General features: G+C 44.3%; 1 protein-coding gene across 1 annotated transcript in view; it reads left to right on the forward strand.

Annotated features, from left to right (window-relative positions):
- LOC311147993 (phosphatidylinositol 3,4,5-trisphosphate-dependent Rac exchanger 1 protein-like) overlaps positions 1-22830 on the forward strand; it is a 115490-nt gene that overhangs the window by 71388 nt on the left and 21272 nt on the right. The window contains exons 14-24 of the mRNA XM_084184865.1: positions 7271-7346; positions 7504-7576; positions 9945-10090; positions 12184-12276; positions 13618-13766; positions 13917-14002; positions 15085-15227; positions 19733-19847; positions 19968-20146; positions 20473-20634; positions 20943-21153. Coding sequence (XP_084040991.1) covers positions 7271-7346; positions 7504-7576; positions 9945-10090; positions 12184-12276; positions 13618-13766; positions 13917-14002; positions 15085-15227; positions 19733-19847; positions 19968-20146; positions 20473-20634; positions 20943-21153 — 1433 coding nt within the window. The remainder of the gene's footprint in view (positions 1-7270; positions 7347-7503; positions 7577-9944; positions 10091-12183; positions 12277-13617; positions 13767-13916; positions 14003-15084; positions 15228-19732; positions 19848-19967; positions 20147-20472; positions 20635-20942; positions 21154-22830) is intronic.

A 22830-nucleotide genomic window follows, 5' to 3' on the forward strand; every position in this document is an offset into this window, starting at 1 on the left:
ACCAGTCTGCCAGTTCTGAATGCCTATCGTTAAGATTTTAGTTTTCCATTGCAAAACATTTTGCTACAGTGTGACCGACTGAACAGGACCCTGCAGCTGTATGGTCCTAATAGGACCTGTGAGTGACAAGGCACCTCACTCTCATTTAATATATCATTTGGGTCAATCTGTCATCATTCATACAGTAGGGCAGTAAAGATACACCCTGTACTTATACACCACAGTGAGATTTACAGGCAAACACAATGTCAACGTTCTCCAAAAGTTCCGCCGTTCACGTGACAACCAGTCAAACAACCAATTTATTTTCAGAGCTTCCTGATTCGCTTATCTGCTTCATCTACAAGAAGAGCCTAGTTTAGATGGTAGTTGCCACTAACTACAGATTTATGTGACAATAAAGCAATCTTTATTTCTCTACCCCATATCCTAACCTTAACCATTAGGGGGATAAAGAAATACCTGACCCTAAATCAGTGTCTAGGGAGCAACTTTTACCTTCTCCTATGCAATTCAAGTTCAGACCAACTCAAAAGAAAGGTCACTGGCAGTACACCCACTGACTGAGCTTTCACACAACACTTGTGTGTCAACAACACAACATGTGCTGTATGTATTGGACATAGAATTAAAAAGGTCCTACCGGACATTATTCATCACAGTCAGACAGGATTCTTAAAAGAAAGATATATTGGAGACATTAGACAACTACTATAAATAATTGAAAACTATGAAAATGCAAGGAAAACAGGTATAATTGTTATAGCATATTTTGAAAAATGTAAAATAAATAAAAAATAGTTACTTCTCAGAGAAAGCCTTCGATACAGTACGTCTAGAATCTTTAAGTGCCTGGATTTTTTCAACTTTGGATAATCTCATAAGATGGGTAAAAGTCATGTAAAACAATACTATGTAAAAATAAATAAAAACCGTTACTTCTGAGAACTTTGAATTGTCAAGAGGCGTGAAACAAGTGGCGCAGTGGTCTAGCTGTGCCACTAGAGATCCTGGTTCGAATCCAGGCTCTGTCGTAGCCGGCCGCGACCGGGAGACCCATGGGGCGGCGCACAATTGGCCCAGGGTAGGGGAGGGAATGGCCGGCAGGGATGTAGCTCAGTTGGTAGAGCATGGCGTTTGCAACGCCAGGGTTGTGGGTTCGATTCCCACGGGGGGCCAGTATGAAAAATAAAAAAATAATGTATGCACTCACTAACTGTAAGTCGTTCTGGATAAGAGCGTCTGCTAAATGACTAAAATTTTAATGTAAACAAGGTTGCCTTCTGTCACCATACGTATTTATTATGGCCATTGAACTGTTAGCAATAAAAATCTAATGATAACATTAAGGGGCCAAAAATGTATGGAGTACAGGGAAAAGTATCAATGTATGCCGATGATTCAAGTTTTTATTTGAGTCCTACATTTTCAACCTTGAAGGTCCTTATTGGGGACCTGGATAAATTCTCTAGTTTCTCTGGACTAAAACCCAACTACTAGAGTTAGGGTTAGGGTTAGGTTTAGGGTTAGATTGGGTCTCTAAAGGATACACATTTCTATGTGGTCTCCCGATTTTAAATGGGTGGATGGTGAAGTTGATGTGCTTGGTGTACATATCCAGGAAAAGTTTAGTGATCTTGCAACTATTAACTTCGATTGAAAACATATCAAAATAGATAGGATCTTGAAACCATGGAGAGGAAAACAATTGTCCATCTAGTGTAAAGTTACACTGATTAATTATCTAGTGATATTGCAGATTACATATTTATTAATGGCTCTACCCACTCCAGGAGAATCCTTTTTTCAAGTCATGCGAGGAAAAAAATAATGTATTTTATTTGGAATGGCAAACCAGTTCAAGTTAAACGGGCATATTTATATAACGGACATGAGTTTGGAGGGTTAAAACTATTAAATATGAAGGCATCAAACCTCTCTCTTAAATCCTCCATTATACTTAGTGTACTGTATACGTGAGTGAAAGTAGCTGTAAGTAACAGTAGAAGATTTATTGTTGTCCGTTAGTTTACTCCAGTCAGGGGAGGGGTTGTAGGGTTGAAAAAAATATTGGGATTAGAATTTATGCAAACAATTAGTTTGAAAGAACCGAATACAACAGGAGTAGACATTACCGCGAAATGCTTACTTACAGCCCTTAAACAACAATGCATTTATTTTTTAATAAAAAAGTAAAATAAAACAACAACAAAAAAGAGCAGAAGTAAAATAAAATAACAGTAGGGAGGCTATATACAGGGGAGTACCGGTGCAGAGTCAATGTGCGGGGGCACCGGCGAGTTGAGGTAGTTGAGGTAATATGTACATGTGGGTAGAGTTAAAGTGACTATGCATAAATAATTAACAGAGTAGCAGCAGCGTAAAAAGATGGGGTGGGGGTGGGCGGGCAGTGTAAATAGTCCGGGTAGCCATGATTAGCTTATGGCTTGGGGGTAGAAGCTGTTGAGAAGCCTTTTGGACCTAGACTTGGCGCTCCAGTACCGCTTGCCGTGCGGTAGCAGAGAGAACAGTCTATGACTAGGGTGGCTGGAGTCTTTGACAATTTTGAGGGCCTTCCTCTGACACCGCCTGGTATAGAGGTCCTGGATGGCAGGAAGCTTGGCCCCAGTGATGTACTGGGCCATACGCACTACCCTCTGTAGTGCCTTGCGGTCGGAGGCCGAGCAGTTGCCATACCAGGCGGTGATGCAACCAGTCAGGATGCTCTCGATGGTGCAGCTGTAGAACTCTTTGAGGATTTGAGGACCCATGCCAAATCTTTTCAGTCTCCTGAGGGGGAATAGGCTTTGTCGTGCCCTCTTCACGACTGTCTTGGTGTGTTTGGACCATGATAGTTTGTTGGTGATGTGGACACCAAGGAACTTGAAGCTCTCAACCTGTTCCACTACAGCCCCGTCGATGAGAATGGGGGCGTGCTCAGTCCTCTTTTTTTTCCTGTAGTCCACAATCATCTCCTTTGTCTTGGTCACGTTGAGGGAGAGGTTGTTATCCTGGCACCACACGGCCAGGTCTCTGACCTCCTCCCTATAGGCTGTCTCATCGTTGTCTGTGATTAGGCCTACCACTGTTGTCATCGGCAAACTTAATGATGGTGTTGGAGTCGTGCCTGGCCTTGCAGTCATGGGTGAACAGGGAGTACAGGAGGGGACTGAGCACGCACCCCTGAGGGGCCCCCGTGTTGAGGATAAGCGTGGCAGATGTGTTGTTACCTACCCTTACCACCTGGGGGTGGCCCGTCAGGAAGTCCAGGATCCAGTTACAGGGGAGGTGTTTAGTCCCAGGATCCTTATCTTAGTGATGAGCTTTGAGGGCACTATGGTGTTGAACGCTGAGCTGTAGTCAATGAATAGCATTCTCACGTAGGTGTTTCTCTTGTCCAGGTGGGAAAGGGCAGTGTGGAGTGTAATAGAGATTGCATCATCTGTGGATCTGTTGGGGCGGTATGCAAATTGGAGTGTGTCTAGGGTTTCTGGGATAATGGTGTTGATGTGAGCCTTGACCAGCCTTTCAAAGCACTTCATGGCTACAGACGTCAGTGCTAAGTGTCGGTAGTCATTTAGGCAGGTTATCTTAATGTCGTTGGGCACAGGGACTATGGTGGTCTGCTTGAAACATGTTGGTATTACAGACTCAGTCAGGGACATGTTGAAAATGTCAGTGAAGACACTTGCCAATTGGTCAGCACATGCTCGGAGTACACGTCCTGGTAATCCGTCTGGCCCTGCGGCCTTGTGAATGTTGACCTGCTTAAAAGTCTTACTCACATCGGCTACGGAGAGCGTGATCACATAGTCATCCGGAACGGCTGGTGCTCTCATGCATGCTTCAGTGTTGCTTGCCTCGAAGCGAGCATAGAAGTGTTTTAGCTCGTCTGGTAGGCTCGTGTCACTGGGCAGCTCGATGCTGTGCTTCCCTTTGTAGTCTGTAATAGTTTTCAAGCCCTGCCACATCCGACGAGCGTCAGAGCCGGTGTAGTACGATTCAATCTTAGTCCTGTATTGACTCTTTGCCTGTTTGATGGTTCGTCGAAGGGCATAGCGGGATTTCTTATAAGCGTCCGGGTTAGAGTCCCGCTCCTTGAAAGCGGCAGCTCTACCCTTTGGCTCAGTGCGGATGTTGCCTGTAATCCATGGCTTCTGGTTGGGGTATGTACGTACTGTCACTGTGGGGACGACGTCATCGATGCACTTATTGATGAAGCCAGTGACTGATGTGGTGTACTCGTCAATGCTATCTGAAGAATCCCGGAACATGTTCCAGTCTGTGCTAGCAAAACAGTCCTGTAGCTTAGCATCTGCGTCATCGGACCACTTTTTTATTAACCGAGTCACTGGTGCTTCCTGCTTTAGTTTTTGCTTGTAAGCAGGAATCAGGAGGATAGAGTTATGGTCAGATTTGCCAAATGGAGGGCGAGGGAGAGCTTTGTATGCGTCTCTGTGTGTGGAGTAAAGGTGGTCTAGAGTTTTTTTTTCCTCTGGTTGCACATTTAACATGCTGGTAGAAATTAGGTAGAACGGATTTAAGTTTCCCTGCATTAAAGTCCCCAGCCACTAGGAGCGCTGCCTCTGGATGAGCGTTTTCCTATTTACTTATAGCCTTATACAGCTAATTGAGTGCAATCTTAATGCCAGCATTGGTTTGTGGTGGTATATAGACAGCTATGAAAAATATAGTAAATAGTGTGGTCTACAGCTTATCATAAGATACTCTACCTCAGGCGAGCAAAACCTCGAGACTTCCTTAGTATTTGATTTTGTGCACCAGCTGTTGTTTACAAATATACACAGACCGCCACCCCTTGTCTTACCGGAGTCAGCCGTTCTATCCTGCCGATGTAGCGTATATCCCGTCAGCTGTATGTTGTCCATGTCGTCGTTCAGCTACGACTCGGTGAAACATAAGATATTACAGTTTTTTATGTCCCGTTGGTAGGATAACCATAATCGTAGGTCATCTAATTTATTTTCAAATGATTGAACATTGGCTAATAGGATTGATGGAAGAGGCAGTTTACTCGTTCGCCGTCGGATCCTTACAAGGCACCCCGACCTACGTCCACGATATCTCTGTCTCTTTCTCCTGTGAATGACGGGGATTTGGGCCTTGTCGGGTGTCTGTAGGATATCCTTCGCGTCCGACTCGTTGAAGAAAAAATCTTAGTCCAATACGAGGTGAATAATCGCTGTCCTGATATCCAGAAGCTATTTTTGGTTATAAGAGACGATGGCAGAAACATTATGTACAGAATAAATTACAAATAACGCAAAAAAACACACATAATAGTACAATTGGTTAGAGGGCTGTAAAACGGCAGCCATCTTCTCCGGCGCCATCTCTGCTGAATGGTCTCTGTGCAGACAAGTGCCCAATCTTGCCAATTGCTTGTGAAAACAAAAGCTGTGTGTGTGCAATACAGTAGTCAATCAGACAGTCAGTCACTCAAGCCTTAACAGTAGTTGAGCAGTTGAAAGGCTCAGCATTGGGAGATCAGAGACCGTAGAAAGAGCTGAGGTTGGGCAATTTTGCAGAGTTAAGCAATTGTCTTCATAGCTGTGGGAAGATGTTTTGAGTTGGGGGTGCTGGAATCCCCTTCATAATAAAGCATTGCATGCATCTATAATCACATTTGCATCATGGCATTCAGTTGAGCAGACATATTTTTAGGATTTCCACATATCGGGATTTTGTTTTAGCAGGATCTGGATTTAGTTTGCCTTTTTATAAACGCATTTCATGCAATTCTATGTCATTTACATGATATACATTTGCAGAATATCTTTTTTTGACCATACAAATGGCCAAATTCAGGCCACTGTGCATTCAGGCTACTGTGCATCTCACTATTCAGGTAAGATGCAATTTTGGAATTGTATTTATTTTTTCGTATTTATAATCATTTATTTTATTATTATTATTATATATAATTGTTATTATTGTAGGCAAGGAAAGCCGCCCACTCTAGTAGCTCAGATGCAATAATTTAATAACCTCATAACCAACGTTTCGACAGACAAGCTGTCTTCATCAGGGTATAATGACAAACACTGTGGGTCACTAGTTTATATCGTTTCAAAGGACACACGCAGGTGTCTGTAACCATGGCCACAGTGTGGCCTAATAGCATTCACCCTCTAAATGGCACACATACACAGTCCTATGTCTCAATTGTCGCAAGGCTTAAAAATACTTCTTTAACCTGTCTCCTCCCCTTCATCTACCCTGATTGAAGTGGATTTAACAAGTGACATCAATAAGGGATCATAGCTTTCACCTGGATTCACCTGGTCAGTCTGTCATGGAAAGAGCAGGTGTTCCTAATGTTTTGTACACTCAGTGTACTATCCTAATGGGGAAAGAAAGGACCAAATGAGAGAAATTAATGACAACATATGAAAGGCTTAGAAAGCACGAATGATGATAGCTGGTGGCATGCAATCTGACATGTCGAGCTGACTTTCAAGATTCTAACTCTAGGAAATGTACAATTTCTTGAACGTTTTTAAAGCTACTGCACCTATCTTAAGCTGTCGTTTTAAAGGGTATTTTGGTTTTAATGTGACTTTTTATTTATTATTATCATTGCCATAATATTGTTAACATACGAATAATACATAATATGCCTTATTTAATTGCTTGTCGAAGTAAAACAGAAAACAAAGCAAATGTATTTTTAAAGATGCTTCTTGTTTATTTTTTGCAATAGCCTATGTAGGCCTGTACTCCATGATCGCTCAGATCCCTTTCTACATGTTGTAAATAGTTTGAATTGCTCTGTCTGGATATCTTGACTTGTGTATATTCGATTATGTAGGTATACATATGGCTCACAACATTAAAATGTGAGGAAAATGAGTAAAGACAATGTGCTGTTACATGAAGTCAGTTTTCTTAGGGACTTAAAAACCCACCACCGTCTCAGGGTGAACTTTCCAAACCTAAAATGGTATATGCTTTGATGTGAAAATCATAACTGTATTATATTATGTATTATTTGATGTCTCTGAATAGAAAATGGTGGTGGTGTAAGTTATTCCCTTTTAGGGACAATGAAGGAAATATTTTCAATACAATTATTTTATAGATGAAAAAACAACAACAAAACAGTTGCTGTAAGGCATAATGTAATTTTGTTCATGTGATTGATAACATCTTTAAGGTTCTGGGAAATGTGCTTGTGTGCACCTGCTTGCTTGAATGTGTTTTGCTTTGAAACCATATCCTTATTCCACTGTCTCCTTCTCCCTTGCAGGGACAGAGACCACCATTTAAAAACCTTCAAGTCTGTGGTGCCTGCCAGCAAACTGGTCGACTGGCTTCTGTCACAGGTACAGTGTACACAAACAGGAACACACACACACACACACACACACACACACACACACTGGAGTGGCTGCCCATCAGCGCTCCCCACTGTGTCTAAGAGGTGAAAACAACAAGTCTAAGCAGGTGACATGCTTGATTGTGCCTCATTCTGTTTCCCAGGGTGACTGTTCCACGCGTGAGGATGCGGTGACGTTGGGGGTCGGACTGTGCAACAATGGCTTCATGCACCATGGTCAGTACAGCACACATGCGTCACGTGTTACTTGACTGAATGACATACAGTACATCAGGGATATTGCGTTACTTTTTTCATCAGGCTTATATTCCCCTGAGCCGATGGTCGGGGACCGTAACATCATTTCATAGAATTCATTTATGACAACACGTGTTACACATCATTGAGTGATATACTGTACACACACACACACACACACACACACAAACACCATGCCACAATGCATTTACAACCATAATGAGGGAAATGTGGGTCTGCAAAACTAGGGCAAGGTCCTTATTTTACCACTTTTGCATGAAGTTTCTGCTGCTTGGGTTCAAGTGTTTCTCTGACCAGAGTACATAATAATACTTCTTGTTATTAGATTCGGTTATCAATTATCTTATAATCAAAACATAACATTCAACATTTACCATTTAATTCCTCATACAGTAGAAGGCAGTTGTCATTCCTGTACAGTTGTTTTCTTATAAACCATTAACACCTGGTAATGCATTATGTTTTCTTAACTGTGTCATACTGTAACTGCCACTTGAAAGGTGTTCCTATTCACATTGGGACGAACCCTAACTTCAACTTATGTCAAATTCTCACTTAATCATGCATTGATGAAGTGAAAATTCAACCAAAGTGGAAGTTAGGACTTGCCAAATTTATGCCAGTCAGTCAGTACACGTAGAAGATTTTCCCACATCCGTACAATGGACTCAAGTCAGATGACCATATACCACAATCAGACCACACTCTGTTGTCAACATCAACAGTATTTGCAGTGTTCCCTGAACCCTTGGCATTTCCACATTCACAGTCTGCGTGGCAGCATTGAACAATGGAACACTCTTAAAGGTCTTCCTTAACCTGGTTAAACCAGACTGAATATTCTGCTCACCAGTGAAACAATAGTGAGTGCAGGGATCATTCTGATTTAACTAGGCTAGACTTTCCCTAGCTTGCTAGCTATATCCTTGTGAACTTAGAACGCCCTCAAACCAGCCCAATCTACTACACGTCCTACACATATACACAAACACTTATAGTAGACACATATACACACACACACACAATCTCACACACACACACTCACACTAATACAGTATTGACACACACACACACCCCCGGATGCCATCTGCTGGCTAGTTCTCCTTTTCAAGTTCACACGTCTCTTCTCTGCCTGCTGAGTGCATAGCATGTCTCTTCTCACCTGACCTCAGCTATCCCTTCACACACTCCAGCTTTAGTCAGTATGTCTGTATTCTTTCTATCTCCCTCTATATTTCTCTCGTATACATGCTCTCAGTCCCTGTATCTTTCTCCTTTCTCTCCTATCTCTCGCTCTCTCTCTCTCTCGCTCTCCCCCTCGCAGCACTGTACAACAAGCAACACAGTGTTTCTCCTAGATATTTAATCTTAGGCGGGTCGCAAGTGCCCTGCAAAGCTTCATACAACATTCAACATTGTCTACTTTATGTAATAGCAGGGGAACACTGCAGTAAGTAACAGATGCTATGCAAGGGTTCAGAGCTTTCCTGGGGTATTCAGTTCCCCAATTTACTGCACACTCACACTCATAACAGCAGTCGCCAATTTCAATGGCACACCAGTTTAGCGTCAGTGTAAGTGTATGTGCGTCTCTCACTGTGGATTGGGAATGTGTGTGTTGGGAGTTTCTTGACAACTTGAATAGCTGGTATTAAAGGTATTCAAAGGATTCACCGTCTGACCGATAGGAAATGCCCCCTATGCTTAATTGTTTTGGCATAGTGCCAGATTGTGTGTGTGTGTGTAGCACAGATCCATTTGACTGATTTTGTTCCACTTGGCCGACCAGATGGTCTCCCATACAGCTGGGTACCTTTACCCCAGATACCACTGTTCTTTACAACCCTTCACTCTGACAGAGAGACAGGCAGACAGACAGGTAGACAGACTGACACCTGTCACAGCCACCATCGGCCGCTGCTGGCTCGATACAGACACGCACAGGCACACAGACATGTTACCTGAGTGAAGGGAACAACAGAGCCGATTGGGGAAGCAATTTTTCACTAATTGACGGTACTGTTTCCACTGGCATTTCCTTGGTATAGCCTAGGAAATTATATGACACACACACTGCAACTTTAAAGCAAGTCTTTCACCCCAACCTGTTTTGAATTAGCAGCTGGTCATTTGACAGTGAATGAATGTCCAAGTGGGTGACTAAGGGTGTATCATATATTGCCCTACTTTTGACCAGTGGTAATGCACTACATAGGGAATAGGATGCCATTCCTTTTCAGACGCAGACTTTGCTTAAAGCTGCAGTGACCCACATTTCTCTTCAGCTCACCACTTATCTCTTCTCCTTTTCCTTTCTTTCTCACAGTCCTGGAGAAGAGCGAGTTCAAAGACGAGTCGCAGTTCTTCCGTTTCTACGCCGACGAGGAGATGGAAGGCACGAGCTCCAAGAGCAAGCAGCTGCTGCGCAACGACTTCAAGCTCATTGAGAACATCCTGGCCAAGTCCCTGGTGGTGAGCGTGATTACACACACACATGAACGTATACACACACATACACGCATGTACACACACAAACACACACACACACGAACACACACACCCACTTACATGCATGAACATTTACAGTACACACACACGCATGAACGTAAGTAAACACAGGCATGAACACACACTCACACATAAATGAACACATGCACCTGTGTATGATCATGACAGCACTAGACATAGTTATTTGTCAGTAATTCATTGCATGGTTTGTCCGCTGCTGTACCAATAAGCTACCACGCAGTGTTATTTAGAGGAATAGGTTTTTTACTTTCCCAGAGGTCTGGGCATGATTGGAAACAGCCATGTCCTGTCCTCCACTCCGCAAGGCCTGTGCGTACGTGTGATGACGTGAACCACATCTGGATGTGGGTACCAGAGAGCATTTGAAGACGTCTCATCCCCTGTGTCTGTTGCAGCTCAAAACATCTCCTCCTTACGCCTTTGAAGACGAGACAGGGCTTTGAAGTCCTTCTGATCCAACAGCATATTAATGGTCGTTGTCTTTTAGAAATCGTGTGTGTGTGTGTGTGTGTGTGTGTGTGTGTGTGTGTGTGTGTGTGTGTGTGTGTGTGTGTGTGTGTGTGTGTGTGTGTGTGTGTGTGTGTGTGTGTGTGTGGAGGTCTCATAAGAGGCGAGCATCAGGAAGAACAATTTTAAACTGATGAGATCAGTTGCTTTGATGGCTCATCAGATGGTTTGCTCATAGTCAAACTGAACAATCACTAACATTTATTCCATTAAAACGCTGAAAGGCTAAAATATAAATATAATCTACAATATGTAAGGAATATCACGTATCGACACCCACAAATGGTCATGAGTTCGGTTGAAATGCATAGGAGGACATTGTGGATACTTTTTTTTCTCCTCTGGGGTAATTTGAAAAATATGTTCCTTGAGAGGAACCATCACGTACATGCTTCCATGCGTGAGCTGCAGTTAGACTTGATTTACCCCCCTACCATGTGTGAAGAGGCTAATTACGAAGCTCTCCAAAGGCCTGCCAGAAATGTCTCTCTGACCTTTAACCATCTCACCCTTGATTGGACATGTTTGTTGCCATAAAGTGACCCCCCAAGCACTCTGAAGAAAAGCTGTCTCATTACTTGAAAAGTAGGGTCCACGGCGGAAAGCAACATGGCGGTGTCTCTGCGGTGTCTCTCCTCATATTCTCTCTCTCCCTCTCCACTCTCTCCCTCCCTCCCTCCCTCTCACGCTCTCTCCTTCTCACTTTCTCTCTCTCCCTCTCTCTCTTTCTTTTTCTATATTTCTTTCTCTATCTCTTCATCTAACTTTCTGTCTCTCTCACACTCTTTCTCTCTCTCGATCCCTTCCTCTCGCGCACTCTGTCTCTCTCTCTCTCTCTCTTGATCGATGCATCAACACTGCGCGACTCTCCGCCGTGACATTCACCAACAGGTGCTAGAAGAATGAGAGTAAAGGTCGAACCCCCCTCAGAAAAGGGCGGGAAACTGGGAGCTACATCGAGCTACATTGTGTCCAGCTAACATAAGAGCATTAGCTTTCTCTAGCGTTTCTTTAGGAGAACGAACAAGGAAGTAGACATTTTTATTTTGCTCGGAGACGCCCCATCCCTGATGATTAGCTCAAATGCTAATCCTTCCCAGTCCCTACAGCCATGACTGCAGTGATAGACCGACGCACGCACACACACACACACACACAGCTCCTTGACGCTGCAGAGCCCATTGTTTAGCCTTTCTCCTTTTAGCAGTCTCCTCAGACGGGCGTTAGCGATAGCCATCTTATCACAACTCTGCAGCAGGAAGATAACCCCCACCGTGCGATTGGCGATGCTCGCGTTAGTGCCCGGTAATGGAATAGTCCCAAATAAATCCACATTTGACGTACGCATTTGACCCAAGTCTATCATTGCCATTGTGTCATTCGTTTGTCATTGACCGCGCGGTGATTGCCTGAGAAAATATCTGGATTTTGTTGGTTCCTTCATCTTATGCAGTGGATTAATGAATTAATCAATGTCAATCAATGCCTTCTAAGCTCCTTGGTTGTATTGTTTGTTTTTCTCCCCATAGATCCACCCTGAGGAAGAAGACTATGGCTTTGAGATCGAGGAGAAGAACAAGGCCATCGTGGTGAAGTCTGTCACCAGGGGCTCTCACGCCGAGGTGAGGAGTCTACACACACACACACACACACACACACACACACACACACACACACACACATAGACAACACACACACACTTCTTGTGCTTATTCCTACTCACTGACAGAGCCCATTAGTCCCAGTGATTCAGGCAGTGGTGGTGGTGTCACTCTGCCTGTCCCTCTCCTCAGGGGCTCTATTCTCAGTGTGGGGATCAGATCAGCCGTATTAGATTAGACATGCCTTCTCACATTCTCCTCAATGACACCACACGCCACAACACGACATCCCAGCTCTGTGTGCATGTGTGCTTACGTGTGTGTATGTACGCGCCTGCACACGTTTCTATCTGTCTTTCTGTCTGCAGCCTCATGGGAGGACAGCCTTCTATCTCAACTCTCTTTCTCTCCTCTCTTCTGACTCAACTAATCAGGGTCTTGGTATATTGTTGATTGGTTGAATCAGAGGAACTAGTGTTGGGATGGAACAACGACTGGGGATTCCTGAGGGAAGGGATTGAGTAACACAGCCTTACTGCACTCCTTCCCTAACTGTCCCTCAGTGTCCCTTACGGTCTCACTCCCCTCCCTCGTTCCCTGCCCACTCTATCTCACTCCTCCCGCCTTATGTCCTACAGCTGTACCCTAAACCCTACCTCTCACACTTCCTCTGTGTCCCCTACTCTCTTTCTCCCCTCCCTTGTTCCCTGTCCCCTCCATCTCACTCCTCATCCCCCTCTATCGCCTCGCCTTCTCCGCTCCAGACAGTGGCAGTTTAGTTAGGTCCTGGCTGACACAGAGCCTGTGTGTGTGTGTTGTGTGTGCCAGCATTGTGAATGAGGCTCAGCTGATTCACAGGGCCCAGTGAAAAACCCTGGGAGAGCCAGGGACTCCAGGAGGGTCAGGGGGAGAATACCAAACATGGACACACACACATATACTCAGAGGGCCACTGTGCTTGTCTGTCCCTAATCTGGTCTGTCCTCCAAAGCCAACACCCCAGGCAACCAAAGCCAAGCGGATCTGGTCCCTGGGTCCTGGGCTAGCCAGAGAGGATATAGAGGCTGCATTACTCTTCTGACATGATCAGAAACATGCAAGCAACCCATCACAGTTCAATATGCATTAATGCCCCGCAAATGGCGGTCAGATCTTCCCTTCTTCATTAGCGTTTTTTAAATAATTCAGATTTTATTTTAATGCTTTTCCCATTATTTAACCAGGTTTTATAAGTGAAGTCTGGTCAAATTGTTCACAAACAATTTTACATCTGAAAACAAAATAGCCACTGATGTAGCATGAAATGATGAGACAACCTATGACGCTCCACCGGTGTTGTTTCCTCTCCGTCCTCCCCTCCAGATGGCGGGGCTGCAGGCAGGCAGGAAGATTTTCACCATCAACGAGGACCTGGTGTTCCTCAGGCCCTTCCAGGAGGTGGAGACCATGATCAATCAGGCCTTCTGCATCCGCCGCTCCCTACGCTTGCTGGTCAACACCAAGGCCAAGGAGTGAGTTACAGTATAGCAGGACAAGCATGCACACATGAACACACGCGTATACAGATGCACACACACTATTTAATTTCACACACACGTGCGCTTAACTAGACACACAGGCTCAGGGTTTGGCCAGTCTGATTCACTCTCTTGTTGATTTAGGATTGTGAAGATTCCAGACACTCCAGATGCCCTGTCCTTCAAACTCTGTGGCTCCGCCCCACCTCATGTGCATGCAGTAAGGAAAGGTGAGTAACAACCGCTTTGATTGGCGCTCTCTAAAGTTACCTGCCAGCCATGCACCTGTCAGCTTCAGTTCCCTTTTACTGAGGCTCTGCTTTTTAGGACCACATGTCCACTAGTGTTCAAAGTTTAAATCCTAAAAGACGGTGCTCCCACTACACACACAGAACTTAACTTGTCTTTGTTAATAAAACCACCTGGGCCACATTCCCCCGGTACGCTGCCTGCTAGGCAGATGTTTATATCATATAAAAAGAAGAAGCGAAAGAAGAAGATTTACCACTGTTGAGTTGTGAGCGAGGGATTGGTCCAAATGTGTAAAACAGCTGGAAGAGGAGGTAGGAGAAAATGGCCGACTCCTTTCTGTAGCATCCATGGAGAAGGAGTCATGACCCGGAGAGTCGCCTCTTTTTTATTATGTCTGAGGGAGCTCACACACACTGTGACCTGGCTTCACTCTCTCCGACGCACAAATGCACACAAACACACACGCACAGGCTGCGGAATGTGGGGTTCCTACCGGCCCATATGAGTTGTCTCTGAATGATGTCAGACTCTCCAGGCACTCTCTCTTCTCCTAAATCAGGGCCCTGCTTGACGGCTGGGAGGGGGTTGCTGCTAAACTGAAGTTATGGCATTGCGTGCTTTGTGTGAGGTGGATGACATGGAAAGTGATGCTAGGCCTGGTATTTTAAAATGGGACAGGAAGATCTGTTCTTAATTTAGTGCACAGCTAAAGTGTTACCAGGAGTTATTTGAAGACCAAATTATTATACCCATGTATGTCTTCATGTGTGCATATCTATTTATTTGAGGATGATGGCCTTGGATAGGTCTTCTCTAATGAACAGATTCATATTTTCAATGGGATGTCCTAATTGAATAAAGGTTACGTTGAATAAAATACATATTTACATGAAGGACTAGATAAAAAAAATACTTACAGTATATTATAACAATTTCTTTGGGGGGGGGGGTGAATAAAAAACTCTGCAAGTACAGTATGACATCATTGCGGTTACAATGACAACCCTGAGGCATATCTAAATGTGATCTCTGACCCTTGTGTGACCCCTTGTGATTTCAGGGTCAGAGGCGGCGGCAGCGGGCCTCCAGCCAGGTCAGTGTATCCTGAAGGTGAACGGCAACAGCATGAACCTCAGCGACTACCAGGAGGTCCTGGAGCACTTCACCACCTCCCACCACGACCAGCAGGAACACCCCGACATGGTGAGAGACAGTCTGCACCATCCTGGCACTTCCATTGGTTTAATACTGTATGCGTAATGTTAGGGAAACATACATGTTCGGAGATGGTGAGATTCAACCACAATGGCATGGCCCAATCTTTCCCAATCCTGGTCCTGGGGACCCAAAGGTGTGCAAATTGTTTTGTTTTTACCTAAGTGGAAAAAGTACCCAACTGTCATACTTGAGTAAAAGTAAAGCTACCTTAATAGAAAATGACTCAAGTAAAAGTCAATCAGTAAAATTCTACTTGAGTAAAAGTCTAAAAGTATTTGGTTTAAAATATACTTAAGTATCAAAAGTAAATGTAATTACAAAAATATACTTAAGTATCAAAAGTAAAAGTAAAAGTATAAATCATTTCAAATTCCTTATATTAAGCAAACCAGATGGCACCATTTTCTTGTTTTATAAATTGACGGAAAGCCAGGGGCACACTTCAACATTCAGACATAATTTACAAACAAAGCATGTGTGTTTAGTGAGTCCGCCAGATCAGAGGCAGTAGGGATGACCAGGGATGTTCGGTTGATAAGTGCGTGAATTGGACTATTTTCCTGTCCTGCTAAGCATTCAAAATGTAATGAGTACTTTTGGGTGTCAAGGAAAATGTATGGAGTAAAAAGTACAATATTTTCTTAAGGAATGTAGTGAAGTAAAAGTAAAAGTTGTCAAAAATATAAATATTAAAGTTCAGATATCCTAAAAAAATACTTAATTGGAACTTTTTAAAGTATTTTTACTTAAGTACTTTACACCACTGGCACTAGCACACCTGATTCCACTTATCAAAGGCTTGATGATGAGTTGAATCAAGTGTCTAAGTGTCAGGATTGGATTGGAGAAGACTGACATAGCCTAATGTGGCATTAAAAAGAGGCATTGCTACTTTTCTGCCAGTGTCAATATGTTTTTCCATCAAACTAGTGTGTTCCCTTCTATAGTGTCACATGCAAGGTTGTATTTTTATTTGTTGTGTCACAACTAGGGTTCTTCCTCATCCTCAATTTAAGTATTCTACCATTTACAGTGAACTGCCAGTAGACCTCCTTTCCCCCCTTGTTTTTATTTTCCTACTGTGTCAAATTCGGTATTTTGGCTTTATCCAGCTTGGGACCCTGCAGGATGTACTGTGGTGCTTTTTTATTAGGTGATGTGTTGATATTTACTCTCGCTCCCCTCCTCCTGTCCAATTCCCTGCTCTGTTGATGTTTACCATGGATTTCCTTGTCCAATCCCCTCAGCTCTTGCCCAGTCAAGTCTCCTCAGAGCTGCTCTGTTTGGACCATGTCTTAACGTCTCTGTTTGTTCATTCACACAGCTGGTTGATTGCCAGTGTGTTTCCTGTACCAGTGCCATGTTCCATGAGAAAATATGCATATACAGTATGGGGGAAAAGTATTTGATCCCCTGCTGATTTTGTATGTTTGCCCACTGACAAAGAAATGATCAGTCTATAATTTTAATGGTAGGTTTATTTGAACCGTGAGAGACAGAATAACAACAAAAAAATCCAGAAAAACGCATGTCAAAAATGTTATAAATTGATTTGCATTTTAATGAGGGAAATAAGTATTTGACCCCTCTGCAAAACATGACTTAGTACTTGGTGGCAAAACCCTTGTTGGCAATCACAAAGGTCAGACATTTCTTGTAGTTGGCCACCAGGTTTGCACACATCTCAGGAGGGATTTTGTCCCACTCGTCTTTGCAGATCTTATCCAAGTCATTAAGGTTTCGAGGCTGACATTTGGCAACTCGAACCTTCAGCTCCCTCCACAGATTTTCTATGGGATTAAGGTCTGGAGACTGGCTAGGCCACTCCAGGACCTTAATGTGCTTCTTCTTGAGCCACTCCTTTGTTGCCTTGGCCGTGTGTTTTGGGTCATTGTCATGCTGGAATACCCATTCACGACCAATTTTCAATGCCCTGGCATAGGGAAGGAGGTTCTCACCCAATATTTGACGGTACATGGCCCCGTCCATTGTCCCTTTGATGCGGTGAAGTTGTCCTGTCCCCTTAGCAGAAAAACACCCCCAAAGCATAATGTTTCCACCTCCATGTTTGACGGTGGGGTTGGTGTTCTTGGGGTCATAGGCAGCATTCCTCCTCCTCCAAACACGGCGAGTTGAGTTGATGCCAAAGAGCTCGATTTTGGTCTCATCTGACCACAACACTTTCACCCAGTTCTCCTCTGAATCATTCAGATGTTCAATGGCAAACTTCAGACGGGCATGTATATGTGCTTTCTTGAGCAGGGGACCTTGTGGGCGCTGCAGGATTTCAGTCCTTCACGGCGTAGTCTGTTACCAATTGTTTTCTTGGTGACTATGGTCCCAGCTGCCTTGAGATCATTGACAAGATCCTCCCGTGTAGTTCTGGGCTGATTCCTCACCGTTCTCATGATCATTGCAACTCCACGAGGTGAGATCTTGCATGGAGCCCCAGGCCGAGAGAGATTGACAGTTCTTTTGTTTTTCTTCCATTTGCGAATAATCGCACCAACTGTTGTCACCTTCTCACCAAGCTGCTTGGCGATGGTCTTGTAGCCCATTCCAGCCTTGTGTAGGTCTACAATCTTGTCCCTGACATCCTTGGAGAGCTCTTTGGTCTTGGCCATGGTGGAGAGTTTGGAATCTGATTGATTGATTGCTTCTGTGGACAGGTGTATTTTATACAGGTAATAAACTGAGATTAGGAGCACTCCCTTTAAGAGTGTGCTCCTAATCTCAGCTCGTTACCTGTATAAAAGACACCTGGGAGCCAGAAATCTTCCTGATTGAGAGGGGGTCAAATACTTATTTCCCTCATTAAAATGCAAATCAATTTATAACATTTTTGACATGCGTTCTTCTGGATTTTGTTGTTGTTATTCTGTCTCTCACTGTTCAAATAAACCTACCATTAAAATTATAGACTGATCATTTCTTTGTCAGTGGGCAAACGTACAAAATCAGCAGGGGATGAAATACTTTTTTCCCTTCAGAAAGTATTCATACCCCTTGACTTATTCCACATTTTGTTGTTACAGCCTGAATTCAAAATTGATTAAATATTTGTTTTTTCTCACCCATCTACACACAATACCCCATAATGGGAAAGTGAAAACATATATTTCTTTGAAATTTTAGCACATTTATTGAAAATGAAATAAGAATGATCCAATTTACATAAGTATTCGCACACCTTTGCTATGACACTCCAAATTGAGCTCAGGTGCATCCAATTTCCTTTGATCATCCTTGAGATGTCACGACAACTTTATTGGAGTCCACCTGTGGCCAATTCAATTGTTTGGACATGATTTAGAAAGAAGCACACCTGTCTTTATAAGGTCCCACAGTTGATAGTGCATGTAAGAGCAGAAACTATACCATGAAGTCCAAGGAACTGTCCGTAGAGCTCCAAGGTAGAATTGGGATGAGGCATCTATCTGGGGAAGAGTATAAAACAATTTCTAGAGTGTTAAAAGTTTCCAAGAGCACAGTGGTCTCCATCATTGGGAAATTGAAAAAATATGGCACTACGCAGACACTGCCTAGAGCTGGCTGTCCGACCAAACTGAGCAACTGGGCAATAAGTACCTTGGTCAGGGAGGTGACCAAGAACCCTATGACCACTCCGACAGAACTACAGCGTTCCTTGGCTGAGATGGGAGAACCTTTCAGAAGGACATCAATCTCTACAGCACTTCACCAATCTGGGCTTTATGGGAGAGTGGCCAGACTGAAGCCACTCCAGAGAAAAAGGCACATGACAGCACGCCTGGATTTAGCAAAAATGCAAGTGAAATATTCTGAGAGCATAAGCAAAAGATTCTGTGGTCTGATGAGACAAAATGTTAACTCTTTGGCCTGAATGCAAAGCGCTATGTCTGGAGAAAACCAGGCCCAGCTCATCACCAGTCTAACCCCATCCCTACCGTGAAGCATGGTGGTGGCAGCATCATGCTATGGGGATGCTTTTCAGCGGCAGGGACTGGGAGACTGGTAAGGATAGAGAGAACAATGAATAGTGGAGCCAAATACAGGCAAATCCTTGATAAGAACCTGCTTCAGAGTGCAAACGACCTTAGACTGGGGGCGAAGATTTACGTTCCAACAGGACCCCAAGCATACAGCCAAAGCAAGCTGGGATGGCTTCAGAACAAGAATGTGGAAGTCCTTGAGTGGCCCAGCCAAAGCCCAGACTTGAATCCCATTGAAAATCCGTGGAAAGACTTGAAGATTGCTGTTCACTGCCACTCCCCATCTAACTTAACAGAGCTTCAGAAAATCTGCAAGGAAGAATGGGAGAAAATCCCCAAATCTAGATGTGCAAAGCTGATACAGACATACCCAAGACGACTCAAAGCTGTATTCGCCGCCAAATGTGCTTCTACAAAGTATTGACTCGGGTGTGAATACTTATGTAAACTGTATGATGGCATGTACAGAAACACACACCAATGTTTGACTCCAGTGTGTCCCTCCCTGTGTCCTATAAGTGTCAGTGGGTGTATCGGGCATTTGAGGATGTTGAGGAGGACAGGGGGTCGTTCAGGGCCTGCCCAGCAGAGAACGGCTCTGATACAGAGGAGGAGAATGCCAGGAATGGAACAGGTACTGTAGTGTGCACTACCTCACTGTGTGTTTGTGTGTTCATATGTGTGGGTTTGTCTCTGTCCATCTATCCAACAACAGGTGTGTACTCAAGTGTCCTCTATTTTGTGTCTCATCCAGACTATAGCCTGAGCAGGCTGTCCGTGTCTGATGACTCTGTGCCTCTGGTGAGCATGATGGTTGACAACGTGCACCTGGAGCATGGCGTGGTGTACGAGTACGTCAGCACGGCCGGCATCAAGAGCCACGTCCTGGAGAAGATGGTGGAGCCCAAGGGCTGCTTCAGCCTCACCGCCAAAGTACAGTACATGTCTGTTGTTGTTAGCATTAGCATGCTAACACTGCTCTTAGCATTAGCATGCTAGCAGCAGTGTGTGGTTTACTGCTGGAGCAGGTTGGCCACAATGCATGTCTATTGTTGTTGTATTCTCCTAGCATTAGTACTATGGGTTTCAATTCATAGCCACAGCCACGACTCGTTAACATTAGCATTTATGACAGAAAACAATGGGAGTGAATGCTTCCCAGGTTACATGCTGTTCAATTCCTGCATAAATCACTTCAAATAACTTGAACTTGAAGACGTGAATCCAAAGTGACTTAAACATTAGTTTTCACCTGTCAGATCCTGGAGGCCTTTGCCGGTGACGACAGCCATTTTGTGCGCAACTGCAGCCAGCTGATCTCACAGAGCGACCGCGTGGTGTCGATGCCTCAGTTTGAGTTTAGGAACATCTGTGACACCAAGCTGGAGAGCATCCGCCGACGAATCAGCAGCTACCAGCAGGTACAGGAACTACAGGATCCCTCTGTCTCTCATAGCCCCTTATGTAGTGCAAGAAGAGCTACAAACACAGACTGCTTGTCGCTTTCTTCAACTGTTTTGTAAATGCACACTCAGACTCTCTCCCAATCTTCCTCAAGCATATGCACACACACAAACCCCCCCACTTCAGTAATTCAGTAGCTATCGAAAGGTAATACACCCCACTCACACTCACATTCAAACACACAACACACACATATCAGCAGTGAGTATTGAACCATCATTATGTTATAGCGGTGAAGGTACCATTTTCATTCTTCTGTTTTCAGTTTGCCCAGGAGCTGAGGAACAAGGCATGTCCCACGTTCAAGCAGGCGGGTGTGCGGCCTCACCCACTGGGCTGCATGGACTTTGTGCCCACCAACTGCCACGTCAACCTGATGCAGGTGTCTTACCCCAAGACCACCACGGCGACTGGCAGGGCCTTCAGCATCCGCTTTGGACGCAAAAACTCCTTCTTCGGCCTGGACCCCGACCAAGGTGGGGCGAGCAGACGTGCCTGTGTGTGCATGTAGACACATGGACTCATAAGATGCACGAGCATGCACACGCATGCATGAACTGACACACGCTTATACCTTTTTGCTTACATATTGAAAAGTACAGCACGCAAATACGACAATAGAGACCAGTTGGAGAGTCGTATCAATGCCTAAGTCTAATCACAGTTGAGTTTTGCCAACAATGGCCAATATCCCCTTAACAACATTACACAGCTAGCCTATTAGCCACTTTAAAGCTTCAAACAAATAGATAATTTAAACTAATTACCCTCTTTGACCAATTAAATCCCACTGTATAAATGACTTTGAGCTCTCGTGATGAACCAAACCTCGTTAGCCTTTAGCCGCATATAGTGACAATTCCCACAGTAAATTAGCACTAATGTGGTTGTAATCCCACCACTAATCGTCTCCATCGGTCGCCCATTAAAAACTTCTATTAGCCTCAGGCGACCCTCCTTCCACCCCCCAAGCCGTCACATGTAACCATCTTCTCTGTGGGTGATGATTGATGTCATCGAAGTGGGCCCTCCAAGGCACCAAGGGTGGGATATTCTCTAGAGAGTAAGAGGGAGATGAGGAAATGGGAAGAAGGTGATCATTAGATTACTTTACTGTAGAGGTTGTTCGGTGCAGGGGCAAAGAGAGAGCTTAACAGGTGTAGCCCTTGGCCCATCCACAGAATTAAATAGAACATTATACACAGAGTATACAAAACATTAAGAACACCTGCTCTTTCCATGACATAGACTGACCAGGTGAATCCAGGTGAAAGCTATGATCCATTATTGATGTCACTTGTTAAATCCACTTCATTCAGTGTAGATGAAGGGGAGGAGACAGGATAAAGAAGGATTTTTAAGCCTAGAGACAATTGAGACATTGATTGTGTAGGTGTGCCATTCAGAGGTTGAATGGGCAGGACAAAAGATTTAAGTGCCTTTGAACGGGGTATGGTAGTAGGTTCCAGGTGCACCGGTTTGTGTCAAGAACTGCAACACTGCTGGGTTTTTCATGTTCAACAGGTTCCCGTGTGTATCAAGAATGGTCCACCACCCAAAGGACATCCAGCCAACTTGACACAACTGTGGGAAGCATTGGAGTCAACATGGGCCAGCATCCCTGTGGAACGCTTTCGACACCTTGTAGAGTCCATGCCCCGACGAATTGAGGCTGTTCTGAGGGCAAAAGGGGGAGGTGCAACTCAATATTAGGAAGGTGTTCCTAATGTTTGGTATACTCAGTGTATATGTATCGCTATGGGCCCATCTGGTCCTCCTGTCTGTGTTTTGTCAGTCTCTCTGGTTTCAGTAGCCTGCCGTTTGGCCTGCCGCCGCGCAGACAGCCAGGGGAAGACAGGGGAGGAAGCTGCAACAGACAGCCAGCCATCTGAGATAACCGTTAGCATTGTTTCAACCTGCCTCCCTCCTCTGTCTCTCGCAGCATGATTTGACATTTACTCTACAGTTGTGCCTCGCCAAGACATTGGCAATTCCCCCAGCAACCAAGTGTAAAGTTTCTTTACCAGGCTAAACAATTCCGTTTTTTACGACTCCAAAGTGACTGCTTCATTGGCTTTGCGGTCAGAAATGCATGGAATTGTGAGGAATGTTTCCTGAGGTGATGCAAAATGTCTGCTTTTTTAGTGCATTTA

This window comes from Coregonus lavaretus (assembly GCF_964263955.1).
Source record: "Coregonus lavaretus genome assembly, chromosome: 20".
In the NCBI taxonomy this organism is placed as follows: domain Eukaryota; kingdom Metazoa; phylum Chordata; class Actinopteri; order Salmoniformes; family Salmonidae; genus Coregonus; species Coregonus lavaretus.